The 16,120-nt window shown below is 36.4% G+C and overlaps 1 protein-coding gene across 6 annotated transcripts in view; it reads right to left on the bottom strand.

Annotated features, from left to right (window-relative positions):
* The window catches only part of COP1 (COP1 E3 ubiquitin ligase), a 250,858-nt gene that overhangs the window by 161,513 nt on the left and 73,225 nt on the right, over positions 1–16,120 (bottom strand). For all 6 annotated transcript variants that reach the window (XM_047704561.1, XM_047704560.1, XM_047704558.1 and 3 more), the window contains one exon: positions 5,274–5,331. In XM_047704561.1, the coding sequence (XP_047560517.1) occupies positions 5,274–5,331 (58 nt within the window). The remainder of the gene's footprint in view (positions 1–5,273; positions 5,332–16,120) is intronic.

Genomic DNA, 16,120 nt, shown 5'->3' with positions numbered 1-16,120 from the left:
CATCTATTATATATACACATACATACGTCTCCTAGCTCTCTCTGTCCACTGAGAAGGCCGACAAGCACGGACACTCGAGGACCAATGAGCACACTTAAAACCCAGATCTTGGTTTTTAAATAACATAGAAAAGAAAATAGGGTTTCGTGGATCCATCGCTGATTGCAGGACTAGGCAAGGTGATGCTGGAACATCTTATAGTCTAAGAATCCAAAAAGGTACTTAAAAAATGATAGGAACATGTCAAAATAATGTGGAAATCTACTTCAAAGAGTTACAACCAGCCAAATATGGGACAATTTAAGTTAAAAATATTAACAGAATGAATTAGGAATCCAAGAATCCATAAGGATATAAACAAAGAGGAGGGAAAGGTCTTTCTTACAGTAGAAATGCTAATTAATAAATGTGGAAAAAAGAATGAAAAATTATCATAATTACCATTTGGGCAATAACCATATCAATAACTATTTCAAGTAAGATTTATTAATAGCACAGATGAGACAAAATGGTAATTTTACAGCAGAGAAATCTGACAGGTACCACCTTAATAAAGTGATCAGAGTTAACATCATCAATATTGAGCAAAGAGGTATCTTATGCACCCAGATATGAGAAACTAACAAAAAGGGTTGCAACATCACCTCTGTAGTATTTCTGGTTAAAATGGATAGTCTGAATCAAGTCCTAAAAAAAATCTGACAAACTCAAAGTGAAGGATATTCTACAAAATAAATAACTCATACTCTTCAAAAATATCAGTTTAATGTAAGACTAAGGAACGATAAGAGATTTAAGATTAGAGAAGCATGACAACTAAGAGCAACAAGTGATTGTGGATTAATACTGAAAAAAGGAAGTTTTTTGTTTTTGCTAAAAAGGAGTATTTATTAATGGTATTAATGTCAAAACTGTTGAAATTTAAATAAGTTATCTCAGGTAATTTTAACGTTAATTTCCTGATTTTGCTAATTATACTAAGGATATATAATAATTCCAAAGCAAAATCAAGAGGTACTTATAAAAATCCAGAAGTATAGGGGCGCCTGGGTGGCTCAGGGGGTTAAGCCTCTGCCTTCTGCTCGGGTCATGATCTCAGAGTCCTGGGATCGAGCCCCACATCGGGCTCTCTGCTCGGCAGGGAGCCTTGCCTCCCTCTCTGCCTACTTATGATCTCTGTCAAATAAATAAATAACATCTTTAAAAAAAAAAAAATCCAGAAGTATAAAGTACTCATTTCTGGCTTCACTTACATTATATTATTGACATATTTTTTCCAATTCAACTATAAACATTTTATTTAAGAGGGGTGCCTGGGTGGCTGCATCTGCCTTCAGCTCAGGTCATGACTCCAAGATCCTGGGATCAAGCCCCGAGTCAGGGTCCTTGCTCAGTGGGAGCCTGCTTCTCTCTCTCTCCCTCTGCCTGCCATTCCCCCTGCTTGTGCACTCCCTCCCTCTCTGTCAAATAAATAAATAAAATTTTTTAAAAACATTTCATTAAGAGTAATAAAATCCTATAGCTGTGCCATAGTTTCTCTACGTATTCTATCTTGATTAAGAGTATTTTCCCAGAATTTTTAACCTACATAAATAATACTGGCATATACTCTTTATTTCTTTTTATTAACATACAATGTATTATTTGTTTCAGGGCTTCAGTGATGTGATTCATCAGTGTTACACAATTCACAGCACTCACCATAGCACATACCCTCCCCCACGTTCATCACCCAGCCAACCTATTTCTCCCATACCTCTCCCCTCCAGCAACCCTCAGTTTGTTTCCTAAGATTAAGAGTCTCTTATGGTTTGTCTCCCTCTCTGGTTTCTTCTCGTTTCATTTTTTCCCTCTCTTCCCCTATGATCCTCTGTCTTGCTTCTCAAATTCCTCATATCAGTGAGATCATACGATAATTATCTTTCTTTGATTAACTTATTTCGCTTAGCATAATACTCTAGTACCTCTAGTTCTATCCACGTCGTTGCAAATGGCAAGATTTCATGGGGTTTTTGATGGCTGCATAATATTCCATTGTGTATATATAAAACTTCTTTATTCATTCATCTGTTGATGAACATCTAGCTCTTTCCTTAGTTTGGCTCTTGTGGACACTGCTGCTATAAGCACTGGGGTGCATGTGGCATATAATCTTTAAACAATACTTTGAATCATTTCTTAAAATAAATTTCTATCCAAATAATGATCACCTCACATTTTTAGCTTTCATCTTATGCATACAGTGCCAAATGCTCTTCCTAGAAGACTACCAACTCTCTTCCCTTCCCTTTCCCTCTCCCAGACTCATCATGAACAACCACACACAGCAAAGGGTATTTCCAATTTTGAAAATTCCTGAGCCATATCTATTAGTTGACTCCTTTGGAACCTTATTATTACTTCATATCTTGCTTTTTATTATTTGGGAAGGTATTATTTCATATATGACCTGGCCACTTGAATTTTCATTTTTTTTTTAATTTTCACTTTTTTTTTTTTCTTAACAATTTTTTTTTCTTTTCCATTTTTTTATCCTTGGATCTTTCATCAAAAGGACTACATGAGGGGCGCCTGGGTGGCTCAGTCGTTAAGGGTCTGCCTTCAGCTCAGGTCACGATCCCAGAGTCCTGGCATCAAGGCCCAAATCGGGCTCCCTGTTCAGTGGGAAGCCTGCTTCTCCCTCTCCCATACCCCCTGCTTGTATCCCCTCTCTAGCTGTCTCTCTCTCTCTAATAAATAAATAAAATCTTAAAAAAAAAAAAAAAGATGAAATGGATATAAAAAGCTTTCATTATTTTGAAGCAATGAAATCAATTATCCATCATACTTAAAATACCTTTCCTAGTCTTAAAAAAAAAAAAAAAAAACCTTTCCTAGTCTTTTGTTCATTGTTAAAATTCTGCTTATGTAAGATACAGGCTTCTTTCTTAATTTTATAGGCCTATCATTATTTATATGATTATTTAGCTGATTTAGACTCTCACAGTAAGTGGTTTTTCCACAAATGGTTTCCTGGCTATCACAACACCATTTACTTAATCCCCAGTTTCCCCACTGATCTGCATAACCACCTTTACCACAGGCTAATACATTCTTCAATAACTTTCAGTTGGATTTTATTTTTTTTTAAGATTTTTTATTTATTTATTTGTCAGAGAGAGAGGGAGAGAGAGCGAGCACAGGCAGACAGAATGGCAGGCAGAGGCAGAGGGAAAAGCAGGCTCCCTGACGAGCAAGGAGCCCGATGCGGGACTCGATCCCAGGATGCTGGGATCATGACCTGAACCGAAGGCAGCTGCTTAACCAACTGAGCCACCCAGGCGTCCCTCAGTTGGATTTTAAATTTTATTGTGCTCCTTTTGTTATAGCAGTCTTAGAATACATTTTAATAATTTATTGGGTAAATGCCCTTGTGATTACTACACCTCTGAATCATTCATCCTACTAATGAACTTTAAAGCCAATTGGGGGGCGCCTGGGTGGCTCAGTGGATTAAGCCGCTGCCTTCGGCTCAGGTCATGATCTCAGGGTCCTGGGATCGAGTCCCGCATCGGGCTCTCTGCTCAGCAGGGTGCCTGCTTCCCTCTCTCTCTCTCTGTCTGCCTGCCTCTCCATCTACTTGTGATCTCTCTCTGTCAAATAAATAAATTAAATCTTTAAAAAATAATAATAATAAAAAAAAAATAAAGCCAATTGGTCGCACTCCCTGAACTCTTAAAAAACACACTGAGTTTTTTTATGGAATCACATTAAATTAATAGTTATGGCAACTGATATATCCAAATTGTTCTATAATTGCTTTAATCTCAACATTTTTAATTTTCCTTGAAAATTATATATTTCATTAAGACTCGTTCTAATAGTATGCATAAGAATTGTCTAAATTATTTTAATCTACTACATATTATAAGTCAATTTCAATTAAATATTGAAATATTTTATATGAGCTCTTTTTTTATTTGTCCCCCTAAACGCACTATCTTAAGATTTTCCCAGCTTAAGGGTACCTACGTGGCTCAGTCAGTTAAGTGTCCACTCTTGGTTTTGGCTGGGGTTATGATCTCAAGAATGCGCGACTGAGCCCCACATCAGCTCCACACACAGCGTGGATCTGCCTGAGATTCTCTCTCCCTTTCCCTCTGCCCCTTCTGCTTTTGCATTCTCTCCTCCCCACCCCTGCTTTCTACAATAAATGGATAAATCTTTCAAATAAATAAATGCAAAGAATTTTTGATGCAAAGAATTAAGTGAGACAAGTACTGAATAAATAAATATACTAAATAATAAATATACTAAATAGATATATATATATTTTTTTTGATGCAAAGAATTAAGTGAGACAAGTACTGATTCAACCAAGTTTCACTGACTTCACTCAAAAAAACACACAACACAAAGTCATCATAATGGCCTAAGAAAGTCACACACCAAGTGGCCTCTGTTAAGTTTTACCTCATTTCTACTTTTCTCCACCTTGATTACTTATCCCCAGCCACTATAGACTTCTAAACTATGTTAGGCATGCTCCTACCTTGTCTTGTTTTAAAGAAAATACACATTAAAATATTTAGAGGTAAAGAATCATTATGTCTGTACCTAATTCAAACAATCCAAAGAAGAAAATTTGTATGTACATAAGCAAAAGAGAGAAAGAGAATGAACAAGCAAATGTGATCAAATGTTAACTTCTGGACAATCTAGATAAAGGATATAAAGGAATTCCTTTTACCATTTTGGTTACTTTTCTCTAAGTCTGAAATTATTTCAACGTAAAAAGTAAAACAAACAAACAAACAAAAAAGTCCAGCCTCAAAATTAGACTTGACAAATATCAGCATCCCCAAGTTAAAGATGGAGAAAGTATCAAAACAATCAATTAATTAGAAAACAGGTGAAGCTGAAGTCTATTTTCTCAAATCTGTAGTTTACGTCCCACAGAAAAGGTTAACATTTCAACATAATGAGTATTTCATCAATAGACTATAAAGATCCCTGAGAAAAACAATGTGTGGTTATTCATAATCTGATCTTACTGTATTTCCTTTCTCACAAGGTCTGATGTTACTGGTATTTAAAAAATAAAATTTTTTTGACTCATCATTGATGAGCACATAAAGAGTTGTTTATGCATCAGAAAAATCTAAGTCTAATCAATACCACAGCACTCAAATCAGTTATGTTTGTCACATTCCAGTAAACTAACCTATAATTTTTAAACTCAGGTGATTATATTCATTGTACCATGAAAATACACTGCTAAATATATCATTTACCTGAGAACTGCCACTGAAACCAGGAGGCTGGCTGTATTCTGTGGAATCAATAATACTACTGCAAAATGAAGAGAGAAAAACATGACATCAGTGTTTATATTACTCCAGCAACAGAAAAGGTAAACCTAAAAAATACACCATATCTAAGTCCAGTATTTCTAATTTCTAAGCAAAAAGAATATTTATTGCCAATAATTAGATATCAAATAAATGTATAACCCATAAACAAAAAAATCAGCCAGTATTTAAGCAATTTACAAACCCTTCACCCCACCACCTTAAACAAACAGACCATGAAAGAGTATCAATAGGGAATAATCACAAAACAGGTGTTACAGAAATGTATCTGCTCTAATTTCATTTTCAGATATGAACACTATTTAAGGAAAAAAGGGCTCAAGAGTTATTAGGAAAAGAGCACAAGCAAGCAATCAAAGTTCAGTTAAGAAGAGATCCTGTTACTCCACTTAAGAGCTATATGTCCCCAGACACTTACTTTCTAAGCACTCCATTTCCTCATATTCATAGTGAGATGAGTGGGGACTATCTCTACTGTATCTCTAGATTATCTCCAGGTCCAAAATGCTATGATAATAATCTCACATGAAGGAAAATTATCAAGGGAATGGAATAAATGGTAAAATACCAATAACCTTTTTTTTTCTTCACGAACCAAAACCTATATACTAGTTTTCTCTCCCTGATCAAAAACATAATCTGCGGGGCACCTGGGTGGCTCAGTGGGTTAAAGCCTCTGCCTTCAGCTCAGGTCATGATCCCAGGATCCTGGGATCGAGCCCCGCATGGGGCTCTCTGCTCAGCATGGGGCCTGCTTCCTCCTCTCTCTGCCTGCCTCTCTGCCTACTTGTGATCTCTGTCTGTCAAATAAATAAATAAAATCTTTAAAATACAAAACAAAACAAAAAAACATAATCTGCTTTCTGCATTGATTCTTTTTATTTGGTTGTAACTTCTGTGCATTTTCCTACCTAAGCCTAGAAAAATCTCTGAAACTATCTTTTTCTTCCTATTATTTCTATCTTCACCGCTTCTATATTCTTCTCATCTTTAAGTAAGCCTGTGGGGGCGCCTGGGTGGCTCAGTGGGTTAAGCCACTGCCTTCGGCTCAGGTCATGATCTCAGGGTCCTGGGATCGAGCCCCGCATCGGGCTCTCTGCTCAGCAGGGAGCCTGCTTCCTCCTCTCTGCCGGCCTCTCTGCCTGCCTCTCTGCCTGCTTGTGATCTCTCTCTGTCAAATAAATAAATAAAATCTTAAAAAAAAAAAAAATAAATAAGTAAGCCTGTGAAGACCATTAGCACCTGAAAACGGCAAAACATGTATCAACCATGATTAACCATGTTATTTACTTTTTTTTAATTCTCCTTTCATATTACCACTATAAAAAACTATTTATATTATCTACCCTAATGAAATTTAGACAAGTGAAGGTATTGATTGTGACAGCTGTCTATACACAAAATCATTCTTTAACTTTAGTAATCAAATAACCTCAAAAGTTATAACATGAGAGGTTTTCTTAAGGGTACACAGAGTGGGTCTGAATTTTACCCCTGAGCAACTAAATGACTCTGGGCAAGTGATTAATCTTATTTGGCCTCAGTTTCTCCATCTATTAAATAAGGAAGAGACTTCAGAGAGGTGTAAAATTTAAATAAGTATGTTCCTAGTGGAACTCCAAAAAAGATGGTAGACATTCAATAAACTTTACTATTAATATAAAATTAGTCAATAACATGCAACCTCCACATTTTAAAAAGTACAATACATCAGATGGAACTGTTCTCACAATAGTCTTAAAAAGGAAAAATGCAACACTTTTTTGTTTTAAGATTTTATTTATTTATTTATTTATTTATTTGACAGAGAGAGAGAGACATAGTGAAAGAGGGAACACAAGCAGGGGGAGTGGGAAAGGGAGAAGCAGACTTTCCATAGAGCAAGGAGCCCGATGCAGGGCTCGATCCCAGGACCCTGGGATAATGACCTGAGCCAAAGGCAGATGCTCAATGACTGAGCCACCCAGGCACCCCAAAATGCAACAAATATTAAAAGATCCTAATTCCTTGTGTAACTGTTCCTACAGTAAGGCTCCATTATATTAGAAAGAAACTTCAAAGCACTTACACTACAAATTAAAGAATTTTATAACAGGTTGCTTTTGATGAAATATAACCAGTGATCACTGTCCTTGCACAGTGTCATGCACTGGCATGACTAGATTGTGTGCTTTTAGTGTACTCCATCTAGGGACTAACAGGGCTAAAAATGAAAAAACATGCATTCAACACCTCTGTTCGGGGTGCCTGTGTGGCTCAGTCAGTTAAGCGTCTGCCTTCGGCTCAGGTCATAATCCCAGGGTCCTGCAATCAAGCCCCAGGTCAAGCAGGGGCTCAGGCGTCAGGCTCCTTGCTCGGAAGGAAGTCTGCTTCTCCCTCTCTCACTCCCTCTGCCCCTTTCTCTCAAATAAATAAATACATAATCGTTTAAAAAACCAAAATCTCTCTGTTCTTTTTACTAATGAAATGTAATCCGCTAGCATTTTTATAAACATTAATAAAATTGTGTAGCTGTATATTTAGAGGTCAGGAGAACAGAGCATTTCTAGATATTATTTTTTATGGCGTTACTATTCAGATTTGACTGCAAACCTGAATAATGATATTGATACATCAGTGTCTACAGTAAGATTACACTACATGTCAAATACATATTTTTTAAACACCCATCAATTTATAAAAGATGTTGAAATTACAGGTTCTAAATAGTATTTTGTTAATAGTGACTATAGAGTTTGAAATTTATGTTCTATCAGAATCTTACTAGGAAAAATTTATTGATGCATACAAGGACTACAACAGAAGAAATCTGAAAAACAAACCTCTTTAATTCTTCTCTATAAAATGTGTGTGTGTGTACAAAATAACATAAGTAGAAGAAAATATAAAAAGCACGGACGATCTAGGTCCTCTTGATTATTGGCGTTATACCACTTTTTAACTCTAAGTCAGCCACAGTCACCAGATGGTAATGACGACAATGGCAGAAGCTGTATTATGTACTAGGCACTGCCCTCTTAACTCTAAGGTAGATACTATTATCATTCCCATTTCTCAAATCAGGCATAGAGAGATTATGTATTTAGCCCAAGGTAACAAAGTTAGCAAACAGCTGAGTTAGGATTCAAACCCATGCAGTTAGGATCCAGAACCACCATACTCTATCTGTATTCCTTGGGCACATGATGTTCTCTAACTGAAGAGGGGGGAAACCCCCTATATCACAGACATAATGTTAGGAGAAAAGTGAAAGAACAGCAAACTATGAATATGAAAGAGAGACAATTATTGAAAATAAATATCATCAAAGAGAAACAGTTATTTAAAATAAGTGTCATTACAAAACTTTAATAAAAACAAAAAAAAGGCAAGGTCAAGAAAAAAATTTCAGGGTAGTGACTAAAGCTGATTCAGGAATAATACACTTAAATCAAGACAGGGAAAATGAGTTGACAAAAAAAAGAAATCCCAATGTTTTCACTGGGAAAATGAGAAGCTTAGCTAAAAACATAAATGAAAACTATGCAGCATTAACCCAAATTACAAGGGAAATTCAATTTCACATATAAGCTATATCCATAATGAACAGGTAGTCTAGAGAAAATAGTGGTTCATTCTTGGTAAAAAATACTAGATGACTACCTTTTGACTGGGCGTTTATTTGAAAAAGATGGTTTACATTTAAATTACCGACAGATACATTAGCTAATTAAATTATAGAGAATTTTTTATTCTGTGAGCAAACTACAGTATATTAAGATTGTTTAAGGCTAAACATTAGGGGCACCTGGGTGGCTCAGTCGGTTAACCAGGAGCTTAATGCGAAACTCTGGCTCAGGTCCTGATCCCATGGAGCCCAGCATCAGGCTCCCTGCTCAGCGGGGAGTCTGATTTCCCTCTCCCTTTGCCACCCTCCACCTTGTGCTCTCTCTCTCTTTCAAATAAATAAACAAAATCTTTAAAAAATCATTTAAGGCTGAACATTAAAAAAATTAATGAGGGTTTTAAATAAATAAGGAAATTGAATGGTCAAAAAAATGCTATGCACATACATGAGATCAGACTAACCACTGTCATTCATTTGTTCTTTCATTATATAAACTTAGGATAGAGAAGAATAAACTTAATTTTAATAAATTTAATAAACTATATGGGGCTAGAGCCAAAACCTGTTCCCTTGCAGTATTATACATAAAATTATTAAATCAGTTACGCAAAACAAAGCATGCTAAGCAACATGTTAACCTGAAAATAATTTGATTATAAATTTTAATAATGATTAATTAAAATCAAATATGGTTTTAATTTCTTAAAACGATAAAGTATGTTACTATTTTATTTCCTTTCTACCATGGCAGTACTCCATAATATTATAAACACATAAGAACCAAATCACTTGTTCTTCTCATAATCTTTTCTGTTATTTAACAAAGGTTTTCCTCTGCTACATCAGAGTGATCACATCATTTCTTATATAAGAACTGAAGTATTACACTCCAAATTAATGGTAAATCTCATTTACTAAACAACGAAAACTCTTGTGGGCCCCACTTCCGCAGACACCTCAAGAGACACTAGTAATCAGTCTTCATGTTTGTTTTTCCTTTCTGATTTTACCAAACCCTTTAACATTTGATACAACTATTCAAACAAATTGTTCAGTATCAATGTGACTCATCTGTCCACTAACAGCAGCAGCAGCTAACATCTATGGAGTGCTTACTGTGTGCCAGGCATTATTCTCATTTCTTAAAAAAAAATATGTATTATCACATTTAATCAGTGAAGACAGGTATTATCCTTATTTTACAAATGAGAAAACTGAGGTATACAAAAGTTAATAAACTTGCCTAAGATCAAAATGCTGATAATTGTAGAGTTGAAATTTGAACCCAGGCCGTGTAATTCCAGAATTTTTAAGGAAGACTTCCAAAATTACATACATTTTCTCTTCTCAAATATCACTGCCCTCCCATTTTTGAACCAAAAGTTTCTCTCTTCTTTCCAATGTTTCATTTTCAACTCTGTGATGACTTCCAAAACTCTTTCACTTCCCAAGGCTTAATGAGTTCCAAAGTAAGGATGCCTCCATTATAATACTGGTTATGCCACTAATCGTGTGATACTGGGCAAACTGCTTCATCTCTAGAATAAAAGTCCCTCAGATGTACAATGAAGAGGATAAAAAAACCGTACTGCACAGCATTTTTCTGAGGGTTATATGAGATAGCACGTGTGTATTACAAAACCATACCTCATACATAGATATCACTATGACAGTTATAACTTTTATAAATAAATACAGTTCTCTAAGACAGTAATAACGTTTTGATTTTGATGCAAAATCTAATTGAAAATTACCAGGATATCTTTTCTAATATACTCTCGGACTCTTTACAAAGAGATAGTACTATTACTCATCTTCGTATTTGAAAGAACTTCATCATGATATTTTACAACAAACTTCGTGAAAATAAACACTGCTGACTCCAAAGGTCTTTTTAGCAACACACAGTTCGGCTTTTAAAAATATTGGGCTCAAAAAGATTACATAAAACTTCAATTCCTAAAACTCCAAAAATCACACACTTTTGTGACTTATTTGAAAGTAAAACTTGCCCTGCACATATCTGTTATCATTTCACTATGAACATCATGTTTCAATGCTAAAATATTAATGTGCCTGATTATGTGTAACGGTCTCTTATTCTTCCATCAGTAACATATAATAATTATGGAGCAGGGGGTGGTAGACAGAGAGAACACTAAATACTCAAACACTTCTGACTCCAAAGGTTTCAAAAAATGTTATAGGAACCTATATATTTTACAGCTTGGATTTACTTGAGAAATGCAACTTCAGTAGTAAAAATACTGGGTTCCAGATTACCTATCCATGGCCTCTAGGAAAAAGAAGAAATTCAGTTTGTTTTTAAAAAAACAGATGTTACTACAGTATTTCAGAACTCCAGAAAAATGCTCCCCAATACCCTTATTAATTGTCCTTTTTTAATTATACATGGTTAGGAAGGGTTGTAGTTACACAGTGCATACGGGGACTATATGAACCTAATATTTATACTGCCTTTTAAAATGTCTGTAACTCCAAAATTATTCCTAAAGTTGAAAAGGAAAAGCAAAAGAGCAACCTATTTTAAAGTTTTCTTTATAACAACAGTTTACTTACTGCTGGCAGATATAAAAAGCAAGTATGACGAAAAATGTCTGAAAGACAGAATAGGTCTAAATCTATTGCTTGCTGCCTCTGGAATTCTCCTTGGCAGAATTTAAAAAAACAAAAGATTAAGCTCTAAAGAATAAGACTGATGAGACTGATCCACCTCCAAAACTAGTGAAAGTCGCAGTTTGTTAGGCTAAGTGCAATGTTTAAACACTTTATATTCTACTACCACTTTCTAGTAATGGGAAATAGTTCAGAATTTAGTTTTAATTCACAGAGGAGAAATTTTTAATTATCAAATGATACAGAAAACACAAATGTTAGTGTTACAAAAGCCCAGTTATCTGAAATAACCTTAGAAAAGGTTGTTAAGGCAAAGAAAGCAGGAAAAAGCACTCCAAAAACTTACAATTCAAAGGTAGAGGAGCTGAAGAACAGGGAAAATATGCTAGAACTTGCATATGTGAAAGACCATAAACAGCAGAAACAAAAAATGGTACTAGCACTTAAAATTTTATGCTTTAGGGTGCCTGGGTGGCTCATTTGGTTAAGCCGCTGCCTTCGGCTCAGGTCATGATCCTGGAGTCTGGGCTCAAGCCCCGCATCGGGCTCCTTGCTGGGCAGGGGACCTGCTTCTCCCTCTGCCTCTGCCTGCCTCTCTGCCTACTTCTGTGTACTCTCTCTCTCTCTCTCTGACAAATAAGTAAATAAAATCTTTAAAAAAAAATTTATGCTTTATTCAGTTACCCTTATAACTAAAACAGGGTTACCAGGTATTCTGACTGTTTTCCCAACCTCCCCCATCCCAGACCTCCCACAATCAAGGTATACCTAAAATAATCAAAGAGGTGGAAAGTTTCCTCTATGACTAACCTGACAAGACAAAAAAAGGATCTAATCACAGTCTATCGATAAAATCAACAAGAAATGGTTGGTATACATCAATCAATACTCAGCTTCCCACCCAAAGCTTTATTTCAACTTCCCTGACTCTCTCAAGTCCAGAAATTTGATTTCAGGTATTTTGTTTTGTTTTGTTTTCAGGTGTTCTTAAGACATTATAGAAAAATACATAACTTCTCATAGTTGAGAGTAAAACAGAAATCTTTATTTTATCCTCTCTGAAAGGTGAAATAAGCTAAAGATATAAAACATTAGTATTAAATATTTGAGCTTTCTTTAATGAAAAAAATTGTATCTGATTTAAAGGTTTATTTAGACACATCTCAGTAATACAGACATATTCACTACCTACTAAACCAATGTTTACATATTTTTAAAGTATGATTCCCCCAAACTTGCATTTAAATCTCTGGGATCCAGGGGCGCCTGGGTGGCTCAGTGGGTTAAAGCCTCTGCCTTCGGCTCAGGTCATGATCCCAGGGTCCTGGGATCGAGCCCCACATCGGGCTCTCTGCTCAGTGGGGAGCCTGCTTCCCTTCCTCTCTCTCTGCCTGCCTCTCTGCCTGCTTGTGATCTCTGTCTGTTAAATAAATAAAATCTTTAAAAAAAATAAAAATAAAAAAATAAATAAATCTCTGGGATCCACCACCAACCTCATGATGAGATTTGGAGGAAGGGTTCAAAAATCTTCATTACAAACAAGAGTCTTAGTTAAAACTTATACACACTGGAATTTGGCCTATTCACACCTTAGATTTCAGAACTGAAATATACTGTTATCACCATTAAGTGATGACAAATTATACTTTATAACAAGAACTCAAAGGTGCTTTTAAAAAAATCCTGAAATGCGGGGCGCCTGGGTGGCTCAGTGGGTTAAGCCGCTGCCTTCGGCTCAGGTCATGATCTCAGGGTCCTGGGATCGAGCCCCGCATCGGGCTCTCTGCTCAGCAGGGAGCCTGCTTCCTCCTCTCTCTCTGCCTGCCTCTCTGCCTGCTTGTGATCTCTCTCTGTCAAATAAATAAATAAAATCTTTAAAAAAAAAAAAAATTAAAAAAATCCTGAAATGCCTACAAATCAAATATAAATACCACAGCTTCAGAGTTAAAAGCCTTTTGATTATTTTAATTTTTGGAATCAAAGTCTTATTCACATATTCTAAGCAGAAAAATTCATTTGCCAGCATAACATATTTTTCTTTTTCTTTTTTTTTAAACAGAAATTATTTTTTTTTAAAGATTTTATTTATTCATTTGACAGACAGAGATTACAAGTAGGCAGAGAGGCAGTCAGAGAGAGGAGGAAGCAGGCTTCCTGCTGAGCAGAGAGCCCGATGCAGGGCTCAATCCCAGGACCCTGGGATCATGACCTGAGCTGAAGGCAGAGGCTTTAACCCACTGAGCCACCCAGGCGCCCCTAACATATTTTTCATCCTAAAGCTATGTAACCATGAGAGTAGGGTTCTAGGGGCTATCATATTCACAACTGTATATCCAGTCCCTATAAGAAGGGACTGTTAAACATGTCTTATATGCCCTCCAAAGCTGGCTGAGTGACTGAAGAATAAACTCTTCATTCTTTTTTTTTTTTTTAAGATTTTATTTATTTATTTGACAGAGATCAGAAGTAGGCAAAGAGGCAGCCAGAGAGAGGGGGAAACAGGCCCCCTGCTGAGATCATGACCTGAGCAGAAGGTGGAGGCTTAACCTACTGAGCCACCCAGACGCCCACTCTTCAGACATTCTAAATAAAGAAACTGCACAGTTTCAGAAAAGGTTTTCATAACTTGCTAATTTTCTACTACCTATCAATTTAATGAGAGATTGCAGATGTGGGACACCTAGGTGGCTCAGTCTGTTAAGCATCTGCATTTGGCTTGGGTCGTGATCCCAGAATCCTGGGATCGAGCCCCACATCAGGCTTCTTACTCAGTAGGGAGACTGTTTCTCCCTCTGCCACTCCCCTGCTTATGAGCTAGGTCTCTCTCTCTCTCTCTCAGAAAAATAAATGAATAAAATCTTTTAAAAAAGAAAGAAAGAAAGAAATTGCAGGTGTATGAAGAGTACGTGCTATATTAATTGACAAGGAAGTTTTTCTGCATTTTGTTTCTTTTTGTTTAGCTCAAGTTGAAAATTCTGTAAGATTTTCAATGTCCTCCATCTCTTATGACTTTTATTTCAACTCCTTTGCACAATAGGGCAAGTAACTTACACAAAGGCAAGTAACTCCTCAGTACTCCCAACAATTAAACCGTCAACTACTATGGCTCCCACACCATATATAAACGTCATTAAAACACAGCAACACATCATTTATGTTCAAAAGTCCTTGATGCAAGTATAGCAGAGATTTGTTAAGATTCACCTAATCTGGGGCACCTGGGTAGCTCCGTGGGTTAAGCCTCTGCCTTCAGCTCAGGGCATGATCTCCTGGGATCGAGCCCCACATCGGGCTCTCTGCTCAGTGGGGAGCCTGCTTCCCCCTCTCTCTCTCTGCCTGCCTCTCTGCCTACTTGTGATGTCTGTCTGTCTCTCTCTCTCTGCCACACAAATAAATAAAATCTTTAAAAAAAGAAAAAAGAGGAGATATGGAAAAAAGTGTCAGCCTGTGTGTGGAGAATTTCCTGTATTGTTACAATTTCCCTCTTGAATAAAGGAAATAAAGACTAAATAAAAACTCTTTAGGTTTATGTAGGAAGATTTGTTTAAAATATATAATTACAGACATACTTGTAAGGATTAGAGTTAGACTTGACCACAAAAACATTTCAATTCCTGGGGTGCCTAGGTGGCTCAGTTGATTAAGCATCTGGGTCATGGGATCAAGCCCTGGGTTAAGCTCTGCGCTCAGAACAGAGTCTCCTTAAGATTCCCTCCCTCTACCTTTCCCTCTGCCCCTCCCCCCACTGGTCAGCTTTCTAAATAAATAAATAAAATCTTTTTAAAATTTTCAATCCTGGGGCACCTGGGTGGCTCAGTCGTTAAGCCTCTGCGTTCAGCTAAGTCATGATTCCAAGATTCTGGGATCAAGCCCTGCATCAGGCTCCCTGCTCTACCGGAAACCTGCTCCTCCCTCTCTCACTTCCCCTGCTTGTGTTCCCTCTCTCGCTGTCTCTCTGTCAAATAAATAAATAAAATATTTAAAAAAAAAAAAAAAGAAAGAAAGAAAGAAAGAAAATTTCAATTCCTATATTTTAAAAAAGTTTTCTCCCCAAGTAAAATAAAGCAACTGAACTAATAATAAATGCCAAAAGTACCAAGAACTTAAGCATTAATATCTCAAGAAAGATCCATTAACACCGGGTCATAATCCAGCCAAAGACATAGTATACAAGAATTAGGAACGGGGCAGGGGGAGCACCTGAGTGGCACAGTCAGTTAAGCATTTGACTCTTGGTTTTGGTTGAGGTCCTGATTTCAGAGCCATCCAAAACTACCACCCACCACCACACATTATTTTCCTTTTTATGACTGTAGGTAAATATAATTGCATAAGTAAACATAATCGTTCACTGACACAATTGAGCTAAAGAAGAATTTCATAATCTAGTCCACACCCATTATGAAATATCAAATTCCTTGAATTTCATTAGTTTACTCAAATTATAAAATACACAAATTCACAAAGTATTAACTCACAACGCTATGTACATATTCTTTTTTTTTTTTAAGATTTTATTTATTTA

This window comes from Lutra lutra, chromosome 15, assembly GCF_902655055.1.
Source record: "Lutra lutra chromosome 15, mLutLut1.2, whole genome shotgun sequence".
NCBI lineage: Eukaryota > Metazoa > Chordata > Mammalia > Carnivora > Mustelidae > Lutra > Lutra lutra.
This window is presented reverse-complemented; position numbering and strand designations above follow the sequence as displayed.